This window comes from Anguilla rostrata, chromosome 5 (assembly GCF_018555375.3).
Source record: "Anguilla rostrata isolate EN2019 chromosome 5, ASM1855537v3, whole genome shotgun sequence".
Classification (NCBI taxonomy): domain Eukaryota; kingdom Metazoa; phylum Chordata; class Actinopteri; order Anguilliformes; family Anguillidae; genus Anguilla; species Anguilla rostrata.
This window is the reverse complement of record NC_057937.1, coordinates 33688796-33709494: the sequence shown is the minus strand read 5'-3', so window position 1 is coordinate 33709494 and position 20699 is coordinate 33688796. Positions and strand designations below refer to the sequence as shown.

Genomic DNA, 20699 nt, shown 5'->3' with positions numbered 1-20699 from the left:
TCTCTATTAAGGGATACTATAAAAATATGAACCACATCACTGCAGTTGGTTGTTGAAATAATAAGCAGCTATCTTCAGGTATTGCGCACAAATCATGCAAATCCTGTTCATTTTACATTATACATTGCAAACGTGTCAATATATAGTTGTGGATTTTTCTGATATATTAAGAATGATTTTGCCCATATGAGTTAGCTTATATAAACTCTTTATTTATTATTTCACTGAGCGAAAGAAAGCAGCTAGCTCTCGTGTTAATGATCTGTGACCTGGATAAATGTGCCATGCTCTTCTACATTCTACACTAGAGTTGCACTTGCAACTACTGTCTTCCTTGATGCATTAAAAGTCTTGCAAAACCATTTAAGAATTAATCCAGACGATTATTTTTTAAAACTGTCTTGTGTAGTTCTGTCCTCCCGGCAGGGTGGGTGGTCCTTTTGCTAAGGTGGGTTGTATGAATTTTCAGACAACGCCTCCCTGTGGCTGGAGGTTTCCTCATGAGTAAATAGTGATGACCTCCCGACCTCCCCCTCGCACCAGCAGCACCCGTTCCAGCCCCTCGGTTAAGACCTCCAGGAACTCCATGTCTGTTCTGGGGTCAGGGAAGCCGAACCAGCTGTATTATAATTTTGTCTTTCTTCAGGTCCTGAATGTCTGAATTGTCAATAATGTTCTCCAGATCTTCTCTTCAATCAGTATACCATCAACAGTGAACCTTTCCTGAGCTGCCGCTGCTTGCTTTCTATTCTCTTTACCTCATCCAAATGTTTTCTCCTTTGTTCAACCTTTTTTCTACTTGCCGCTTGTTTCTCTACTCTCCATCGATCACCTTGCTGCCCTTGTTTGTTTCCTGAGACAATGATCCCTTCTTCACCACCAAAGAAAGATATCAAAGTTTTCCTTCTTTTAGGAATGTCTGTACTGATAAAAGTCAACTAATCAACCACTAATTGGACATAATTAAACTAGCCAATCCCTACAGTATGTGGGTGCCATGTATCTAGCCAATTGCAATGCAGATATATGCAAACTAACCAATCTTTGTGAGCACAAAATTAAGCATGTAATGACAGAGTTGACTGAATCCATTATAATGCATTTCCATTTTGCGCACTCCATTCCATGCTGAGTGAATTGACCCTTGATGGTTTTTTTGTGGGAGAAAAGATGTGTCTCATCTATTTCAGTTTAAATGAATGAGCAACTGATTAGCTTGTGAAGGATACAGTTCTCATCTCCCTCTGAGTCCCGAGGTGGGCCGGGCATGTTCAGTAGCACCAGCCTAGCTTCATGGGATTTGTTGATGATGGCCTCGTTCAGCCTCACCGCCGTGTGCATGCGCCGCACATTGGAGTGATCCCTGCGACACACACCCAACCCTACAGCCATTTAGAGTGGGGCATGCAACATGGAGAAACAATGCCATGCAAACCAACTACACATAGACTGTGAGACAGACCACAATAACTATTCTTGTAATGGTAACGGTTCTCATGAAGGCTTAGGGACAGAAGAGTTAAAAGCATACTATGCAGGATTTTTACCTTGAAAATATTCTAAAAAAAAAAGAAAAGATCTACTGGTAAATCGAGAGCTTTGCCTTTTGGCTTGGCTCCTTCACGACCATTATCTGATACAATGCCCGCATTACTGTGGCCGCTGCACCAACACGGTGATCGATCTCCCGATCCTGTATATACTCGTGAATAAGATACTTGAACTCCTCCAAATGGGGCAGTTGCTCCCCCCTCTCTTGAAGGGAACAAAATCTTTTTCAGTGAGAGGACTATGGCCACAGACTTGGTGGTGTTGATCCCATCCCATCCACATCAAGATCAGCTGCAAATCGTTCTAGTGCGCATCATAGGTTACAATATGATGAGGCCAAGAACATCATCGATAAACAGCAGAGATGCCACCTCTGTGACCCCCAACCAGACACAATCAATATCTTGGCTGCGCCTTGAGATCCTGTCCATGAATACGTGGACCTGGAGGGGAGACAAAGGCAGAGCCTAACACCCACGTTGAATGAGCTTGATTAATGCCAAGATTGCAAACACAGCTCTCGCTCGGAGTGTACAGGGACTGAATTTTCAGTGAGTGCACCAGAAAAAGAACCTGCATCCTGATAGGTAGTCAGCTCCGCAGAGTGTAGATAGTGGTCTAATATTTTCAGCACAAAGATGGGGTATGAGATGATCAACTTGAAAGTGAGTGGCTTAGCTTTTTGGACCTACGGCTTGACCCTGATAAGCTTGCAGAAGCTCTCAGGCCCCTTGTTTCCGTTTCCCCTCTCTGTGCTGTGGTCGTCCCTGGTCCATGTCATCTGCGTTATCTCCTCTGGTTGCTCCAACAGCTCCTTGTCTGTGTAGCCTCCTAGGTGGACCATAGAGTGTCTGTCCTTGACAAGCTGAGCCTGAGAGAAACAGCATAACTGTTTATTAACCAGTCAGTTCCATGCTCTCCAAAGCTTAAGTTGTCATGAAAACACATCTTCATCCTGTCCTCTCTCGAAAAGGACTAGATATATTTTTGTCTAGTCCTTTGGGGAGTTCTGGATCCAAAGGTTTTCCATCCTATCTAAATGAGTATCCCTCATCAAGTATCCTCTTTCAAAGGAATTCGTTTTTGAACATTCATGTGAAGCTGGAACGTGATGTGTGACAGTTGGGGGGACGATGCCTCCATATACACATACCTCCCTGTCTCTCTCAGCACTGGAGAGCCTCATTTGCCTTAGCATTTGAGATCTCTGCTCCATCATTAAGGTTCTCTCGTATGTGTACGCTGAGATATCACTGTTGTGCTGAAACAGAATGGAGAGAATGATGATGATACATTTCCAGAGTGATTTGTAATCCCTGGTAGAGTAGTATAACGTTTAGGGAAATGGTCTTATAACTCATAACTAAGTTTATGGATTTAAACCACTTAATCTCTCTGTGGTATATAGAACATATTTTTTGTTTTAGAACAAAGAATAATGACACCCATGAGATTCGTAGCTTAAAGCATTTCTAGTGTGAGCTTTAACCCTTGGTATGTATAATACAGTGAGCTCCATAATGTTTGGGGCAGACATATTTTTTCTTGATTTGACTCTGTACTCCACAATTTTTGAGTTGTAATCAAACAATGTGATTTAAGTGCACATTCTCCGGTTTTATTTAAGGGTATTTATATACTCTGGATTCACCATGTAGAAATTACAGCACTTTTTATACATACTCTGCCTATGTCAGGACACCGTGATGTTTGGGACATATTAATGTTATGTAAAATGAAAGTAGTTATGTTTAGCACTTTGTTGCATATCCTGTGCATGCAATGACTGCTTGATGTTTGACACAGACATCAACAGGTGCTGAGTATCTTTAGTGATGCAGGGATCCCAGCAAACAAGCAACTTTGTAATGAGACCTCATCAGTGTGACAGCTTTCCAGCTGAAACCTCAACAGATTTTATTGCTAAAATGGTAACAAATGTACTTCAAAAACCGTCACAGCTCAACTTGAATGTAGTGAAACAGCCGATTCTCTCAGTACCATTCCAAGTGCGACATTAATGTGAACCATCTGTGTGGACAGCACTAACTATACTGAGTCTTACGTGACTATAACTTGCCACTTCATTGAAGATTGGGCCATGTGTTAATCTGTCCATTGAGTGAAGCAGCATACAATCATTCTGGAAAAAAATGTAGAAATGCTTTTTTTTTTACTTTTTAAATGTTTTAATCTCATGATAAATATCATGGTATAAGTGATTATTTGTTTTCAAGCAGCAACTAGTTGACAGTCAGACGTGTGTCGTTTACATGCCAAATTTCTTCAAGATGAAATCAAAATGTGTAAAAATACCCTTTAATAAAAGGTGAGAATCTGCACTGTAACCACATGTCCATGGTTTGATTACAAATATAAAATTGTGGAGTACCAAGCTAAATCAAGAAAAAAATGTCCTGAACATTATGGAGCTCAAGGTATGTATGTGATGTTTTTTTACTGCATTTGTCTCTGTTCCTACCATTTCTACAACCTCCACCTCTGCCTCTATTCGCAAGTGGTAGAGGAACACAGCCAGGTCTTCTTTCATCTGAATGCTGTTGTCATCCATTTGGGCCACGGTGAAAATCCGCGTCTTGCACTTTCTCCAAACCTTCAAGCAAACGAGAAAATAAATATGTTGATGTGTCAGCTTTGAAGTGGCCGGTTTTAAAGTGGATTCTCACCTTGTGCTGTTTGAGAAGGAATGGCAGCAGCGTGAGCATGCCTCCATCATGGACTATCCACCACACGTCGATGTGTCCGTCATCAAAGCGCTCATCGTTGCCGGGGTAGAAGGACACGTTCTTGGGCACCATCAGAGCCAGGTGAGCGGCCGTCGTGCAACGAACCGTGTCTGTGGCGAAACGGGAAAGATGGCCAGCAGTAGATAAAATACTTACGAAAAATGACACCAAAGGTTACTACAGCACCGTGTGTCAAGACTAACCAAGTGTTCACTGTTGGCACCATTGTGTATTGCCATTATTGAACACATGGTACAATAAATTGCATTCATTTTAACCTGGCATTCTTCTTTGACTCTTACCACTGCACACATAGCGATTTTAAGGTTCTAACATACACATAGAGCTCAGGAACTCATCTGTACCCAGTAATCACTTGCCTATACACTAGTGCCGTCGCAAGATACACAATTATCCTTGTAGGCTACACAAGACAGAGGCACGTTTGTCTCTACCAATATAGTGAGTGATCCATATAGAGGCACACTACTGGCAGAAAGAGGTTATAGCCCAGGGGTGCACAACAAGGGCCAATCCATTTCAGGATTTTGTGCGGACATTTGCCAACATTTATTCAATTAGCCCAATCATATCTTGATCTGACATGTATAAGCACCAGCTACAGCCACAGACTGCAAGTGTATCCTAGAGATTGTACTGAGCTCAAGCACAGGAATGAAGCAGTGTAGTTTATAGAGCTGTAAGAAATGGTAATCGGTTGGAACAAAAACCAGCACACAGATCGGCCCTCCAGGATCGGAGTTGTGCACCCCTGCTATAGCCCCTCAATTGAAGTCTCCCTCTATGTGTAACAGTTAGCACAGAGGAAAGGTTAAACATTATATTTGAGTCAGATAACCAGGGTATCAGTAAATTAAGCCTGTTCCAGTAGCACCAGGTAAGTCTACATACATTCCTTCCCCACTCAGATACTTCTGCTGTTTTGGTGTGGATTCTAACAGAACCAGTTTACAGGAGAGGCTCTCAGAAGAAGAATATGTTCCAAATGCATGAGATGTATTGTATGTGTTTCTGCATTTGGTAGACTGCTTGCTTTATACTGTATAGGAACTCCCAGTAGAAATGGATGGAACTTCTGTGTTCAAAAAGCAGTAATTCACATTCACATCCAAAACATGGTCAATGACTGGGGTTAGAAACCTGGGATTCTTTTATCCTGTGCGAATGCTCCACTGCAATTATCCACATAAGGAGTAAAAATTATACTACAGGACCTTCTTGGGTAAAATGTATCCTGTGTGTGTAAGGAATTGAATAAGGAGTTGAATAAGGTGAGTTAAATGACTTACATTTCTAAAATGTTATTTTCAGCAGTTATGTACCCTTTCACTCTTTATACTACCTCAGAACTCAGCTAGCCAATGAATCAGTCAGTCAATCAATCAACCAATCAACCAACCAATTAATCTATTGAAAGTGTTTTAAAAAATCTTTGTCTGGGAAAGCCTTAGAAGCAGTGTATTTTTTGAAAGAATGATCGGGAAGGCCCGAAAAAAAAGCACCATCGGTACCCAGACTGTTGACAGAGACTAACCCACCAGTGAACCCTGTCTAGACCACAATGGGTCATGGCTTACTGATGAAGGTCTTCCAGGCTTGGTGGTCCTCACTCTGCCTCCAGCCATATGGCCAGCCCATCACCACCGTGTTGGGCTTCATTCCACCTAGGCCACATGACTGGATCAGCTGGGCAATGCCTTCTCGCACCTTAGCTGAGACAACTACCTGGCAGAACCCCTTCACTTTCTCAGTCTCCATTATATCCTTGATTGTCTGGTGGAGGAAAGCAGACCACTTTAATTCATCGCAGCATGTAATTTAGGATGTTTTTCTTCTCAGCAGAACCATCATTTAAATTAAAATAAATTTTCCTACTCAAAGGATTGAGATGTTCATGAATGTACAGGTTTACTCAGAAAAGGACAGAAGGCTTTTTTAGGACATAAAGCTGAGTCTGTGCACAGACATTTGTGTGCATGCATTGATAAATGGTGCCTCGGAATTCAGTATGACAACAAAAAGAGATATTGCATTGTTTAGTTTGAGTAGAACATGGTTGTAACTACCTGTACAGAAGCCTGGCTTTCCCCATAACTGTCCAGGAAGTTGCCCTGGATGACTGAGCCCACAATGGTCAGGCCCTTCCCTGCCTTCAGCTGGGAGGCAAATGTGAGCAGGCGGGGGTATTTCACATGGAGGTCCCCATCCAGTTTCAGCAGCAGCAGTAACTGTGGTCTGAAGATCATACAGCAGGAATGTATAAGTAGCAGCACTGCCATAACTTCATACATTACTGCTATGATTCTTGGTGCGGATTGTTGAGCCTTCCTTTCAAACATCCCTGACATTCCTGATATTGTGCCTAAGCCTGCCATTTTACCATCAGAACTGGTGTTCAAATCATGCAGACCTGGGTGAAATACCTATTTGTTGTGGATTCAAATACTTTTCTGTGCTTTACTGATCTTCCCTGGTGTACTTGAGCCTGCCAATATGACCAGAAGGCAGGGTTTCACCTATAGCATAGTGAAACATTTTATATCTACATCTTACCTTCCCATGGATGATGTGTCAGGTGCAGTGCTTACCTCCAGTTCTTAGTGTGGGGCAGTCCCCCCTCCAATCGGAGAAGTGCGTAGCGGGCAGCACGCAAAGACAAGCCCCGGATTCCATCCCCCCACTCCTTCTCCGCTCTACCAAAGAGATACACCAACACTCATGGATTCAGACTGGGAGATCATCTGGGATTTAGAGACTGAAGTGTGTTAACCCTTACCCCTGGTACTCGATGTACTTGTAGATCATGCCGGCGATGCCCATGGTCACGATGGCATAGTACCAGGAGGACATGAACATTAGTGCCAGACACATGCTCATGCCCACAAAGGATAAAGACCTAATAGTGAGGCACAAAGCTAATGTCAGGTACAGGTACAGGGTAACATCACACACAGGTAGCAGACTAACATGCATATGCACAATGCATGTATGTGTAGTGTACCAGGAAATGGTATTACAATATATTATAATGATATCACTGCATGAAAATGTGCATTGACGGGAAGGACACAAATCCAAAAACGGACACATTCTGTGCCATGTCCGGCATGTGTCAGTGTCAGAATGCACAGTTCAGTGTTGGAAACGGACATAATTTCATACACGGAGATGTTCTTGTTCAGACACTTGGCACAAATATACCAGGCATGGCATATCTACGGACACCATGTGAAATTTCAGTGTGGGCAGAGTCCGTGAATTAATTGGGAATATACATGGCCAAAAGTATGTGGACACCTGTCACCCAATATCTAATCCAAAATTATGGATATTAAACTCTTGTTCAGAGAGTTGGTCTACCGTTTTCTGCTGCAACAACCTCCACTCTTCTGGGAAGGCTTTATACTAGATGTTGGAGCATAGCAGCAGGGATTTGCTTCCATTCAGCCAGAAGAGCATTCGTGAGGCCAGACACTGATTGGACGATTAGGCCTGGCTCGCAGTTGGCTTTCCAATTGAAGGTATTGGATGGGGATGAGGTCATGACTCTGTGCAGGCCAGTCATGTTCTTCCACGCCATTCTTGACAAAACCATTTATATATCGACCTTGCTGTGTGCCCGGGGACATTGTTATGCTGAAACAGGAAAGGGCCTTCCCCAAACTGTTGCGGAAGCACATAATCGTCCAGAATGTGATTGTCAAGTCAAGTCAAGTCAAAGTTTATTTATATAGCACATTCACAACAACCACAGTTGACCAAAGTGCTTGCACAGATTTAAAATACCAAAAATGAATATAAAAGTAATAAAAATAAGAATAAAAGGAAACAATAAACATGGTAATAAAAGAATTATATAGAAGATAAAAACAAGGTGACAAGCTCAACTTGAATTGAATGTCAACAAGAAGAGGTGTTCAGCAGCGACTTAAAAGATTCTAGGGTCTGAGCAGTTCTTATATGAAAAGGTAGGCTGTTCCAGAGATTCGGGGAAGCTACCGCAAAGGCTCGGTCGCCTCTATTTTTGTGTCTGGATCTCGGAACAACCAAGAGCATCTGGTTGGCCGACCTTAGTGCTCTAACTGGAGTATGATGCTGCAAAAGTTCTGCTGTAGCATTAAGATTTGCTTTCACTGGAACTAAGGGGCCTATCTCAACCCATGATAAATAGCCCCAGACCAAGGGGTGTCCAGATACTTTTGGTCATATAGTGTACACATGTTGACACAGGCAAACTACTGCTCACACACACGACACACCCCAAATTTCACTGAAATTTAAAGGTTGGATATTTTCCTGAAACTCAGTTTTTCATGCAGTGAAGAGTATTATATAGCACATGCTTTCTTCTGACTTTTACAGGTACTGTGTACAAATATACATTGTTAAATCAAAATGTTGGGCAGCCACACAATATTTAAGACCAGACCACTCCCATTTCTTGTTGTTGGTCACTAAAACCAGTGTGTGTCTGTGCAATCCTCATCTAACATGACACAAGTCACACTAACACACAGGCTATCACAAACAGGATTCCAACTGGCATGATCTGCCTCTGTTATGTAACCACAGGTTACCAGTATACATCGTGCATGTAATTTCCTTAATTTCCGTTGCTGTTCATCATGTTCTGCTCAATGTTTATTTAAATAGTTTTGATTATGAAAAGTTTGTGTGACAAAAAAAGCTAAGCACTCTTTACAAGCTATGCTGACAAAAAAAGGCCAACAAGATACCACTACAAAGATTGGCTTGTCAGAAGAATTGTATTACCCAAGACCTGAGAGGCCTTAAGCCGGCCTTTGTCAATATGAGGTTAGATAACGTTCCCTGAGCTGGGAGTCTGCAGACGGCGCTTCGTTCAGCTGGAGTGCATTCCTGCCGTCTCACCAGTGGTAGTATTTAAACCTGGGCCTCCAGCTGGGAGTGCAGAGGAGAGTTTGCAGGGCACAGGCCAGGTTTACAAACAGGTAGCACATGAGGAAGAACCTGGGAGGAGAACGCATGCACGCATGTACGCATCCGTGGATTCACACATTCACAAAGGCATGCATGTGCGTACAGACATACACACATATAATGAGGATGAAGCATATTTTAAAAGATAAATTGGATTTAGCATGGTCATATGTGTAGCCTGCTGTTATCCTTCAACATTTTGCTAAATATTATTATTTTTCAAAGTGTTAGAACATAACTAATGAAATCTGGCTACTTACTCCACAGTTCAAAAGGCTTACATCTGTTCTTAAATGTATATACTGAATAACTGCAATCAAATTAATTACTTGGAACAAGCAAGTAATCACTAAGGAACCTGGAGAAGCATCAACATTAAATATATGTTTTCACATATCATTGCCGATGTAAAATGAGTGCATTAAATGCATTGGGAGGCATGGGTGCTTACATGGAGAGAATGGGGGCCACTTTGTCCAGTGAAGCGATCAGGATGCCCAGCTCTGCAATCATTGTGGTCAGCAGCAGTGCCCATGTTGGCTCTCCACTGGCTTTGCCTTGCCTAAAAACCTGCAACAGGAAATAAAGAAAAGCACAACTAATATAAGCTATACTGATAGAGATCTGCTATGATATATGGGGTAAAAAAAATATTTGAATTAGCACGACTCAATCTTTCAACTCCTAAGATTGATTCAAAAGAGAGGCTTTTATGAAGATTAGTTTTTTTGTTGTTGAAATATTCATGTGAATGTTGTTTTTGGTCCATCGCGGTGCACACATTCATTTTAACAACAGGTACATAATAAAAACTAAAAGGTTGTTAAAGTACACGTTGCCTCATTGTCAGTCTTCTCATTACAGGTGGGTGTAAGAAAAAGAATGGAATACTGTGCTCCTGGGACCACAGTTTAGTATAAGAACAGTCATAAAATATTAAAAACAGAAAAAATACAGGAATTTAAGTGATAAAAAACACACTGAACAATAAATGTAAAATACGCATTTTCCTGCCTGTGGGATTTATCAATCAAATCAGAACAGAAAGAAGTTTAGTGTAAATATTGAGTGGGGATTTGCAAATACCGCCACTTTCTATTTCTGCGTTTATTTCTCAAACGGATTATTAAAGACAATAAATGATCACTGAATCTTGAAAGGGACATCTTTACGTGTAAAACGAATGGTAAGATTGTATATTTATTCGATATTTAGTCACAGATATTGATAGTAGAATGCTTTGGTACAATTCCACAAAAATTCCTCATTAATTTAATTCATTAAATGGTAATGAGGCACATTCTATCTATAGTTCCATGCTACTGAAAGTCTGAAATTCAGTTTCAGCTCACAAATAATGAATTATTGCTGTAAAACAAATTAGGAGGAATTTCTTAAACCAAATTCTTAAGAGCAGAATGTTTTCACATCAGTGGGAATGGTAAAACACGGGGGGAAAACATTGGTGCAGAAGACAGAGGATTTGCACCCTAAGGAAAGGCATGATGTCATCCTTGGCGATGGCCTGCAGGAGGCGGGGCGCCCCTGTTAGCGACTGTAGCCCTGCTCCCACTGCGGAGAGGACGGATCCGATGACGATGACCCAGTGTGACGGCCAGGCGAGGGTCCCCAACACCATGGTCTTGCTCACTGCCTCTCCAAACCTGCAGGGTGCAGCATCATGAGAATCTGTGTGCTCATGAACATTTGGGCACAGCTGTTATCACAGTGAAGAATTAGGACCCAGGCACAGAGACAAACAGGGGAAGCGGAGGTACATAAAACAAATAAGTAGTTTACAGTTTACAGAAACCAGGAACTCTGCAAACAAAAACAAAAGAACACGACATAACACTAAGAATAAAGCTAGACACAGAGTAGCTAGCAGTTGGTGGTAACGTGCAAACAAAAGACTTAAGACCAAGCAAAGACAGACAGAGAACAAGGAACTTAAATATATCGGGAAACAGGTAATCAATAAATGTGGTGAAGCAGATCAAAAGATGAGCCTGATTAAATGAAAATCAGACACTAGGACTGGGGAAATGGCAGCATCTGGTGGCCAGGAACAGGAACTATGGCAGTTCTCTGATAGTTAACCATTCATTCTGAAGATTGTCAACACAAAAAAAAGAAACATTTTGTTATTCAACAGCACTTTCCTCCTATTTTCTTTACTCCCACAATTTTGAATGCCAAACTGTAATTGTTAGTCCATATCAGTTTCAAATTGACATAAATGACATTATTGAGTAACTAATAAAAGTTAAGGTTTGTTGCCCAAAGGGTTGCAGATTTACTCAAAGTGGGTGAATTGCTGATGCTGGATTGATTCAATAAATATATAAATATCCTGGAGTAAAAGGGGTCTAAAAATTTAAGCTAGATAAGGATGTCTACTAAATAAATAAGTAGTAAAATTTCCAGAGGATCCTGTCCTTGTGATACACCTGACTGGATGGATGCTCTGTCGGAGTAATAAAAAGAACCACTCACTTGTCTCTCAAAACTACCCCCTCAATGCAAGCCCCAAACAGCACCACTGAACTGAAATCTGGAGAAAGTTGTCAAAGATCAACATGTCACTTAAAAATAATGGAAACAATGCAAAATATATTGCGGTCTGAGTTATATGCACCTGGAAAATGAACTAAATGGTTTTTACATTCATATGATATATTCATATATTTTAATCATATTAAATGGCATTTAAAATGGATGTGAAAAGGATACAGACTAAAGATGTTGTGGTTACAGCTAAGATTGTCCCCAAAGGGATTGACTTCTGGGCATCTTTGAGATCTCCGGATCTGTTTGAGCCAGCCATGATCCCTAAGGAAAAGGAAAAGCTTGCTTGTGGAAAGCCATCAGTCACAACTAATTGGCCTTAATTTCCTTGTTCCATTACAGTGCAGTGAGGGAGGGCTATATCTTCAACACCAAAGGCTGATTTTCGCAGAGGTTTTAAAAAGAATTATATTAAATCAGAGCCAATGTTTCCTTCATACCAAACCCTCCCAGCCACCATTGTGACATCCACCAAGGTTCAGGTGCTTGCATTACACAAAACAGGTATAATAAAAAATGCTAAATAGCCTGTCATAAGACATGGCTGTGATTTAACATTAGTACAAAAAGTGTTTTTGCCTTCATTGTGAAGGCAAAAAGAACACATCTCACCTGCAACTGCAGGGAAGAAGATCCCAACGAGGACTGTAAAGGAGGTGGTCATATCAGCCGATACGTACATGAGGAAGTTCTCTGCAGAGCCATGGACATCCAGAGAGGGTAAGCTAGCCTTCTCCAGGATTCTGTCTTTCCCCTGGTGGACACTCCACATGTTCTCTTCCTCACAGTGTAAGAGTCACATTAATGACACATAAAGATGCAGACCCAGGTTATTCAATTTTTGGTAGATAATGCAAAAAAAAAAAAAGAAAAAGAAAAGGAATGGCTTTGTCTCAAAAATGCATTTTACAATAAATGTTTTGGTTTTTCACAAAACAGCAAACCACATTGCATTGCAATTATTTAAAATTTCTCAGAGCAAAACAATAAACAATGTTGTTTGTTCTCAACATAGGCCCAGGAAAAGGACACTTCTCTGGTTTATGGGAATAATTCTAGCAGGAAAGGTATGGGTAAATCTCACCTCTGATAACTCCACTGGCCAGTCCTGGGATTCCCTGGATTTCAGTCACATTGTTCTTTGTGAAGTACTCATCACATTCACTCATATTTTCATAGCCACAGAAATTCTCCCAGAGCTTGCTGGGAATGGTGGTGTTGCCCACAAACACTGTTTTTCCGCAGGTGTCAAATAACTCTCGAACTAAGGTCCTGTTGCCCAACATACATACCCTAAAGAGGGGATATTATAAGCATGAACACCCGTGGCCTCCACACTTGAAATTATGTAACACGCAATGTGATATCTTTCAAACAGTTATATACACTGCCTGGCCAAAAAAAAAGTTGCCATTTGGATTTTTTTGGACAGTGCCCACTGTACAAACCTCTTGAGGCAGTGTTATGATCTGGGGTTGCTTCAATGGGTCAGGTCTAGGCTCAGCAACGTTATGCGGCAATAAAATGAAGTCAGCTGAGTACCTAAATGTACTGAATAACCAGGTTATCCCATCAATGGATTTTTTTCCCCCTGACGGCATATTCCAGGACGACAATGCCAAGATTCATCGGGCTCAAATTGTGAAAGAGTAGTTCTGGGAGCACGAGGAATCATTTTCACACGTGAATTGGCCACCGCAGAGTCCTGACCTTAACCCAATTGAAAGTCTTTGGGATGTGCTGGAGAAGACTTTACGAAGTGGTTTGACTCTCCCGTCGTCAATACAAGATAATGCAATTCTGGACGGAAATAAATGGTTGTGACCTTGCATAAGGTTGTTGAAACAATGCCATGACAAATGTGTGCTGTAATCAAAGCTAAAGGTGGCCCAACAGAATATTAGAGTGTGCAACTTTTTTTTTGGCCAGGCAGTGTATTCAGTCAAAGGTAGAAAACATAAAAAATGTTGAAAGCAGTTGCATAATCATAATATCCCACACAGTAAGATTTTTAACATTAATTCTACCTCAAGAGTCACTACGAGTCCAATAATGTAGTTTATGAGAATTGGTGTTGATTTAACACAACATTTTACTATAAATTAACATTATTGAATAATGATCACTTTATTTCTTCTCAAATGATAAAAAATTGATGCATTAAAAAAACATAGTAATTATAAAATTAGTAATAACACTAATTGTCATTAGAGAATCTCTCTCCTTTTACAGGTTAAGTTCACACACAAAGGGAATTATAATCCATAAATTTGTTTCACTAATGTCCAGTACACGCCATTCATGAAATGGCCACTTACATCAATTTTGGGGGGTCAAAGATGGAGTTCACAGCTCCTATGAACACTGACACAATCGATATAGTGACACAAGCCAAGAAAAAGGAAGCAAACTTGTTGACATATTTGATGCCCACAAAGACTACAGATCCCATGAGACAGAGGAAGAGTGTGCCATAGACCCTCATGTCATTAAGCATGGCACCATGCCCTCCATGTACACCAGAGGGGTCGAATATGGCTGCCTGTGGGATAATGTATTTCTGCAGACAAGAAACAAAATACAGACAGAAACTGGTCATTTTAATGGAGAGTGGCAGTCTAACATGCATTTTAAGGTTAATAAATCCACAACTAAATACTGTCAGCAAATCAGCAAACAACTGTCACAGATACCATAGAAGTAAAAGGGCTGATCTTCATAGTGAAGATGTTAATGACACATGGAACTTTTAAGCAGAGCTCACCAGTAAGATTTCAATGGCACCTAGAATGTGGATGGCTCCAGCAAAGGTTGTCCCCAGATAGAAACACAGCCCCACGGCACCCCCAAACTCTGGGCCCAGAGAGCGGGAGATCATGAAATATGCTCCTCCAGCTAGAAAACAAAACATGACAATGAGCTGAGCAACTGAAAACAAAGGGACTCAAAACTGGTCTTGTAGTCTTGTAAGCCACGGGAGAACTTGAGTGCACTGAGCATCAGCATAGCTACAGTAATCAACCAATCATAGATCGACCTAGACTTGTGTCATCAATTAGGAGAATGAGGCTTTCTCACTTATAAACCTAAGCTTATAAACAGGGTAAACGAACTACATCTTAATACCTTTTACTACACATAATGTAAACTAAATACACACTTTGTTGACCTGTTTCTTTAGACTGGTCAGTACAGGTATACAATTAGGAAGCAGCATGTTCTCATTTATAATATCTCAGGATATGATTATTTTTATGTCTGCACAGCCATATGTCATACAAGGACATGCAAACTCCATACCTGGGACAACTCCATTTGTGGCAATGGCACTCATAGATATTGTGGTTAGCATCGTCTGCAAACAGAGCATTAGAACCATCAAGTGTGGCCATATCTGATGCAATCTGATATAGCTGTGTTTTCCCTTTGACTATAACATGGTGATTCTACTGAGCCTTTTGGTATGACTCATTTTACTCAGATTTGAATAGTTAAAAATCATTCAATGTTTCATTTAAAGGCTAAATATGCTAAATAAGTGCACTTTGCTTCACCAAATGCCAAATATTATTTTATTATATACAGTATAATGTACTTATTGTCACAATCATTTAGCATATGCTCTTAATCAGAGGGCCAGAGAAAGTGGAGAACATGAGTCCTCAAAAGGCCTATTTATAATCAGTAAGTGTGAACTTAGCCAAACAAGCCATCAATTAGCATTGTAAACAGAAGTAAATACCACTATACAGCTGACCCATCTTTAAACAGCTATACCTATGACACAATCCTAAAGACAATCCAGAAAGAAAGAAGCAGGGTGACAATGCAAAACTAAAAAGTAAAACCGAGGTTTCATTTTTTTCTGCAATGAACAAAATGAGCTCACCAAACCCTTTGTGAAGAAACACTGGAACACACACATTTTATAGTGAGTAAAGAACACAATAATGTTGCATTAAAAGATAAAACTGATTGAATCAAGGCCTCCAATCACCCTCATAATAAGCAGTGTACTGTGTCACCAAAAGTGTCTCATACCATATTTTCTTTGATCTGAGGGGAATATCAAAATTGCACGTGTCATTCGACACTACTGTTGCGTATTTAAGTGGCAGGCATTCTAACCTCTTCAAGGATTTAAAATAATGAGTAGATTGGTGTGATGTTATTCAAAGTGGGTCTGTTGTTAATAATGAAAAAGCAGTTCAGAAATAATGAAAGTGATTACATTTTTTTTAATGCCTAGTTGTGCCTTTGGCAAATTTCCCCGCCATCATCATTTTCTAATTCCAATTCAATCCAATAGCTACTTCTGTTCCATCACTGTACACCTTACTATCCAGGATAGTACAATGTTTTTCCTTTTTCAGTGGTAAAATTTTAGCTTAGGAATCATAATGTTGCTTGTATTGGTACCACAGACAAAATGTTGGTGTAATGACAATACTGTGACACACACAGTGTTGTGGTGCATGAAATCTTACACAGGAGCAGCATATCAGTAGAATGAGGAAGGACTGCACCACACCAGCGTTGCCCACGATCCACGTGAGCCGCAGGAAGAAGATGATGCCGAAAATGTTCTGCAGGCAGGGCAGGTAGACACCCATCAGGGTGCTCATACCGGTGGACTGGGGACACACAGGGAAATGGGTAGAGCTGAATGTCAGTGTGTCCCTGTTGGGGTACTGGGGGGAAACATGCAGAGGAACCGGTACAGCAGACACCTGACAATTGCATCACACTGCCACCGGGGGCAGGATATGGACAATGCACTGAGGCAGGAACCGTGTCCCTCAGGCCAAATTGTTTTCTGCCTGTGAAAATGGTCACTTAGGGACATGTGATCGTAAACTAATATCTTTCTTTCGGTCTTAGTTTAAGACAGAGACTGAATGATCTGTAAACCAAGCAGAGTTATAATTAAGCTATCTTTTAAAAATGTATTTACAATTTTTGCTAAGGTCCCTGTAAATCTGCATGGAAACATTGCAGGGAACCTGTGTCTACGTCCACAGAGAGAAGTCACCACAGCATACCACCAAATTAGAGACTGGATGAGATCCACCTGCCACTAACACTGCCAAGAACAGAGCCCTGTTTGGAATACCACCAACAGTCCTTTGCCAGACAGGAATACTGTTATCAAGATAATTATATCTTAATTAATCTGTGATGATTTTGCAACTACACCAGGTTGCAGTCATCAGCAGGGCCATGTCAATCCAGCCAACCAGGCATTGCTGTCTGTCATGTTGGTATCAATTGCAATCCAAGTGTAGTTTGGCCTTCAGGAGACAGAAAACCACGATAGTTCAGTTTTCTTGAATAAATGTTTTTCTTCTTCATCGAGGGCCGGATTGAGTCTATACACCTTGGCATAGTAGCTGAGAAACACAAAGACTTTATCACTCTGGTAAACACACCCTTGTTGTGTTCTTCCAGCACCATTTTCCATTCTCTTCTTCCTCGTGCTCCATGTCTCCCTGTGTGATGCTGGTGTAGCTGACCAACCGACCGAGGAATGAGGAAACTTTGGGCCGAACATCCAGCTCCTCCTAGAGGATGAGACAAGCACAGCATCCTTTCAAATGAGGAACTAGTGACTGTGAATTGTGAATGCTTAACTAATTTTAAAGCCAAGATTAACCTCAAACAAAGCCAAGTTCCTCTCGTAGAAGTCATTCCTCTTTGTTGCATTGATATTACTGAAGAAAGGACAGTCTTCTTTATGGTTTCCATGACCTAGTGGGAGAGGGAAACAGACATTGAGAGAGACATTAGTTTTCAGTCAGGAGAAATTAGGCGACGAACATACCCTTCATAAGTATGCAAACACAAATGACGTCACCGGGCTGACGCTCGGCAAATGCACAGTCAAGTTGTACATACTCAACGTGTTTTCTTTGTCCCTGCGGAGGTAATAAAAAAATAAGTACTCAAGGGGGCGATCGAGGACAGTTGGGGAACAGACACTAATCAAAGAAGGTAGCTTTATCCTGTTGTTGGCTGCTATAGAGCTCTTCGCTGCGACACTTGACATTGCAGCTCATGCTAGCGTTTCGTCAATGATTTCAGGTGGCACATTTTCGAATGCAACAACGCATGAAATCGACTTTGCATACCTTGAAGCATACGTGTTTGAGTTCTCACATAAAGAAAATCTAAGAACCTTATGGATGGGAAATTAACAAATTTGCATAATGACTTGCATGATGAGGAACTATTATTTAGTATTCAAATTCAAAAAAATTAATCATTTGAGGAATCTCCCCTTCCCTGGTGGAGAACAAAGGATGTTTACAAAAAGCATGTTTGATTGCACAGTGCCAATTCCAGAATAACTTGGGACAAAGTAATATAAGATACATGACCTTGTTCTTTAGAATGACCACAATCTGTACTGGTATCTTTCAACAAATGCTCATTTGCAAGGGTAGCAACCCTTTTTAAGCCAAGCAATGGAATGTAAAAAAGTTTTTTTATTTTTTTATTTAGACTTGTCAGCTTCAGTACTAGGAAAGTTGGATAAGTATACAATACTACCAAATATTAGATTCCGTAGGCAGATAACCTGGGAGCACACACCGCAGCTACATTTGGAGTAACTGTGATTTGTGTCACCGTTTCATCACAGGTGACATTACTGATGAGTGGCTTATAGATGTCAGTGGGTAGGTTTAATTTGGATATTACGAATAGCAAACTGCCTAAAGTTACTGTAAAGTGTAGACTATATTAGTTCAAATAAAGTAAATCATTAAAACGACATTTTTATATTACAATGTAGGCCTATAATTCAAATTTAACCTGACCGCAGGCTGAATTTTTCCACCCCTCGAAACCATGGCCTTTGACACCCATGGCCAGCCCATGTACAGCAGAGGAGCTCTAAAATGCTGTGCACAAACACAAAAGTATGACACAAAACTAAAATGAGGCCGGCAGATGAGAACGATAGCCGATTTACTTCATTAAAGTGTTTGCTACATGTGTTTGTGGCTTGCAATTGATTCAACCCTCGAGTATTTTTTGTGAAAGGCAGATCCCACAAAAGGAGATTTCAGAGGCTTTGAGTTGAATCCCTTTGTACATCAGGCTCTTCAGCTTAATAGACACTTGTTACAAGTGTTTGGAGGTAGAGTGCCCACACACAGTCTATCAGACTCAAACATCCCCTGTCCAGAGTCCACTCCTTCATCTTCCCTGCTTCATTCAGAGAACAAGTCGTTTCTCAGGCTGAAAATTGACATAATATTTTTGGCATACGGACATGTTGTTACATCAGAGTTTTATCTGGAAAATGTTTTTCCCTCTTTCACCTCCCTGTAGCATCATATTTGTCCAACATCCATCCCTGACCTTGAAAATCTGCCTGTCCTTTGTAAAGCCCTCTCTACTCTAAACCTCCCCCAAACACCCAGTGCTCTTTATCTTCAACCCTGCTAAGAAAAGGGGTTTAGGCACATTTTTCAACCCTAAAAACACAAGTGAACCACTTTTATTACCAAAATTTATACTCCTTCACTATTAAGCAGCAGAATGGCACTCAAAGCAAAGTGAATGTACAACTGATGTGTGGGCATGCAGCTGAAGACTGTCAGTTTTAGGATTGCCTGTCCCCTACTTTCTTAGTGATATGCTTTTCTATGCCTGTCTTGCCAGTCAATTCACAGTCTTTGAGAATGCTCTTTCCCCACTTCTTTCATTTGACAGAAGTGGAGGAAATCTAGTTATATGCTTTGGTGTTTGTCAACGTTTCCTTGCTTTGCAGTGGTAGTTTTTCCGTTATAACTCATTTTGAACAAAAACGTCACTTAGAACCCCTTAATACTCACAATATAATATCTCTGTCAAGAAAGATTCAGCGGTTTCTGTTGGCATTGCATCAGAATGATGCCTCACATCAGAATTATTTTACTGTATGGCAAGATGAAGAGTCAATTCAAGTTCAAGGACAGGGCAGTCCCAAATAAAACAGATTGTCTTTATTCAGGAAATCATTCGCATGGATCGAACTAGCCTGGGGGGGGGGGGGGGGGATTTAATAATAAAAAACCACATTGCATGACAGTTGGTGGTGTTCCATGGTCTATAACTGCTACATACCAAAGCATCACCCTCGCTGCCCTCAATTGCTACACCCACCCCCATCCTCCAATACAACAGTTGAAACACCCCCACCCCTAATCCAAGAGTAACAACAACTTTTAGAATAAAGATGGTGGTGTTTTCTAATCAAAACCGCAGTGGGCAAACTGTTTTAACACTTACCATCACAGCTGACAGTGTCATAATGTCCAGAATAGCCTTGCCCTGTGTCTCTGTAGTCCACACAATTGATCTCTTCAAGGCTGTCATAGCAGGACCGTGTGTTATCGTCCACTGGAACCACAGTGAAATGAGGCATGGCTTCACAAGCGAGTGTAGATCTGCTAGCCGTAGCGACTGATGAACTAGCACTCCCAGCCACAACCAGCTGCACTCCTAACAACTATAACTTCAGTGCATTCCACTACAGCGTGACCACTTCAAAAAAAGACCATATTTCCAGACTCCACCCATCTCCCAGCCCCACAGGTTTGAATGAACAGGGGCTGCTTTGACCTTCCTCAACTGCTCTGTAAGATATTTTTGGCTGGACCGCAACAGCGGGGCCAGCCCTACAAACGCGAATGTCTGTGACTGACTGAGTGACTGAGTGATGAAGTTACACTATTGGTAGGCCGGTCACGTGTGTTAGGTCCAGCCATGTACTAGGTTTTACCCTGATCTTGTTTTCACATTCCACCTGACTCTGAATTTCTTTCCCCGAAGGCGCAGTCAAAAAAAAATAAATTGATAAAAATC

At 41.1% G+C, this 20699-nt stretch overlaps 2 protein-coding genes across 2 annotated transcripts; both read right to left on the bottom strand.

Annotated features, from left to right (window-relative positions):
• Positions 1–1958: 1958 nt before the first annotated feature.
• LOC135255090 (solute carrier family 12 member 4-like) lies at positions 1959–4491 on the bottom strand. The gene is made up of 3 exons (XM_064335833.1): positions 4034–4491; positions 2705–2812; positions 1959–2422 (listed from the first exon to the last, which is right to left on the bottom strand). Exons 1-3 carry the CDS (start codon positions 4121–4123, stop codon positions 2240–2242), a joined length of 381 nt encoding a protein of 126 aa, XP_064191903.1. The 5' UTR covers positions 4124–4491; the 3' UTR covers positions 1959–2239.
• Positions 4492–6391: 1900 nt separating this feature from the next.
• LOC135256144 (solute carrier family 12 member 4-like) lies at positions 6392–20457 on the bottom strand. The gene is made up of 16 exons (XM_064337987.1): positions 20124–20457; positions 17500–17594; positions 17276–17407; positions 16334–16480; positions 15147–15201; positions 14611–14741; positions 14165–14406; positions 12931–13139; positions 12459–12623; positions 12012–12110; positions 11775–11832; positions 10768–10942; positions 9730–9848; positions 9210–9308; positions 6908–7215; positions 6392–6554 (listed from the first exon to the last, which is right to left on the bottom strand). Exons 1-15 carry the CDS (start codon positions 20257–20259, stop codon positions 7092–7094), a joined length of 1986 nt encoding a protein of 661 aa, XP_064194057.1. The 5' UTR covers positions 20260–20457; the 3' UTR covers positions 6392–6554; positions 6908–7091.
• Between the last annotated feature and the right edge of the window lie 242 nt (positions 20458–20699).

Bases quoted from the DNA above. Each gene is read 5' to 3' on its own strand.
- LOC135255090 (XM_064335833.1), bottom strand. From the start codon at position 4,123: ATGGATGACAACAGCATTCAGATGAAAGAAGACCTGGCTGTGTTCCTC. The intron at 2,813-4,033 runs GTAGGAACAGAG...ATTCTGTTTCAG, and splicing joins AGGTGGAGGTTGTAGAAATG to CACAACAGTGATATCTCAGC. The intron at 2,423-2,704 runs GTATGTGTATAT...TGTTTCTCTCAG, and splicing joins GTGCTGAGAGAGACAGGGAG to GCTCAGCTTGTCAAGGACAG.
- LOC135256144 (XM_064337987.1), bottom strand. From the start codon at position 20,259: ATGCCTCATTTCACTGTGGTTCCAGTGGACGATAACACACGGTCCTGC. The intron at 11,833-12,011 runs GTATCCTTTTCA...AACTTTCTCCAG, and splicing joins AACCACAACATCTTTAGTCT to ATTTCAGTTCAGTGGTGCTG. The intron at 9,309-9,729 runs GTAAGCACCCAT...TTCTCCTCCCAG, and splicing joins GTGGCCCCCATTCTCTCCAT to GTTCTTCCTCATGTGCTACC.